At 31.9% G+C, this 1,935-nt stretch overlaps 1 protein-coding gene across 1 annotated transcript; it reads left to right on the top strand.

The window, feature by feature from the left end:
* Nucleotides 1-605: 605 nt before the first annotated feature.
* Nucleotides 606-1,932, top strand: LOC109340706 (F-box protein FBW2-like; the record flags this gene model as incomplete). The annotated part of the gene is made up of 3 exons (XM_019578426.1): nt 606-886; nt 1,234-1,546; nt 1,803-1,932. Coding segments are annotated over exons 2-3 (438 nt in total), but the record flags the coding sequence as incomplete, so codon positions are not given.
* Nucleotides 1,933-1,935: the final 3 nt, after the last annotated feature.

Genomic DNA, 1,935 nt, shown 5'->3' with positions numbered 1-1,935 from the left:
TATGATATACTATAGAGTAAAGTTCTAGTAATATAAGAATCAATGTTGCTTGTTATTTTTTATTATATTAAAGTGCATTATATCTCCTATAGTTTATCGAAATGATATTCATAATTTTTATATTTAAAATATTACACTTATATCATTCAGAGAATGATAGTGTAATATATGTACATAAATTTGGAATACTTTGTTTATATGCAAAAAAAAGTTGGAGTGATTTATGTCATTGCACTAAATATAGTAACGTCATTGTAATTTACTCAAAGATTCAAACTATTTAATATATTGCAAAAAATATTTTAAAACATTTATTACATTTTACATATATCTTGAATCTTATCAATGCCAAATTTTAAAGAGTACATCTTTTGTCCTACATTGTATGTCATTTCCCAAGTCATGAGTAATGATTGGTTGAAAAAAATATATTTATGTTCAAAGTTTAAATATTAAGTACTTTTATAACCAATTACAATTCATGACACAATATTGTGGGATAGAATATGTTGTCCCTAAATTTTAATGCTCCTTTTCATTTTACTATTTAAACTGGCCAGCCAAACTAGTTTTCCACAGTTTCAGTATGGCAGTCAAATGAATACACCGATATTTTCTACTTCTCCTCATTTCATATTTCAACTAGTATTCCTCCATTAGCAACCTCTTCGTGTGTGTTTTGAGCTTCTTTTGCTCTCTACACTGCAAGTGCTTGCATTGTTTCTGTGTCTTTACTTTTGTTCAGTTCCTCTTCGTTGCTGTTTGGTGTGTTGAAGTCTTGGGTCGTTGTTGGTGGTTGGATAATTCTCGTGTTGTAGCTTTACCCCTTTCCCTTTTGTTATTTCGTTTACCTCTCTTTCTCTCGGTGCATTTGCCGGATTTTCGAGTGAGTTTTTATTTAATTCTGGTTCTTAAAGCAAGAAAAAACTCTGAACATTTTTGGACTGGTAAATCTCCATCTCTTTTCTTTTGTTTGTTCTATGTGTGAGTGATTTAAGTTTTCTTTTATATCTATCCATTTAGTAATTATTTATTCCTAAATTTGTCACATTTCATTCACTTAAAAAACCCAATTATCTATCTTTCCTAACTCTTATCAAAACAAAACATTTACCATTTACTTAAAGAATCATTTTTTTGTAAGAGAAGTACTGTTTCCCAGTAAGCAGATTCATATTAGTTATTGATTTCTGAACAGAAAGCTTAACAAAGCACAATTTCATTGTTTTGCAGACGATATGGAAGAAGCACCTGATTTTCGTGATTGGAAAGACTTATTATCGAACCTACAAGGGGCTATCTTTACCCATCTTTCTCTCGAGGAAAGACTGTCAATTGTGCCCAGTGTATGCAAATCATGGGCTAGTACATTAGCTGGACCTTACTGCTGGCAAGAGATTGACCTTGAGGAATGGTGCAACCAAACTGAGCCTAATAAAATTGATCGAATGCTTGTGTTACTGATCACAAGAAGCTCAGGATCCCTTCGCAAGCTCACTGTTTCTTGTGTCCAAAGTGAGAAGACATTCACTTTCATTGCTGAAAAGTAAGCAGAGAATTGCACATTTTATTTCGTGTTTGCTGCATTTTGGAGGAGGTCTTATGGTTAAATACTTCATTGTTTATTATGCTTATTGCCAAAAGTAGAATATAAATTATATTGTTTTAATTCCACAGATTCACATTCAATTATAAAAAACCAGTGTCTTTACTCAGTTATGCTAACATTTGCTTTGTCATGCATCTTGAATTATAAAATCAAATTGATATCTTTCTTATGTGGTGTTTTATTCTTTTGCTAGTGTTGGCTCCCTCCAAACTTTGCGACTGCAAAGATGCAATATGACTGATTCTATAGTGGAGCATCTTACCAAAAAGCTGTCTATGCTTTCTTTCTTGGATGTGAGCTATTGCAACAAAATTGGTGCTCCTGTA

Source organism: Lupinus angustifolius, unplaced genomic scaffold (genome assembly GCF_001865875.1).
Source record: "Lupinus angustifolius cultivar Tanjil unplaced genomic scaffold, LupAngTanjil_v1.0 Scaffold_233_45, whole genome shotgun sequence".
NCBI classification, from domain to species: domain Eukaryota; kingdom Viridiplantae; phylum Streptophyta; class Magnoliopsida; order Fabales; family Fabaceae; genus Lupinus; species Lupinus angustifolius.
Note: the sequence above shows the minus strand (reverse complement) of the source record. Positions and strands in the feature narration are given on the sequence as shown.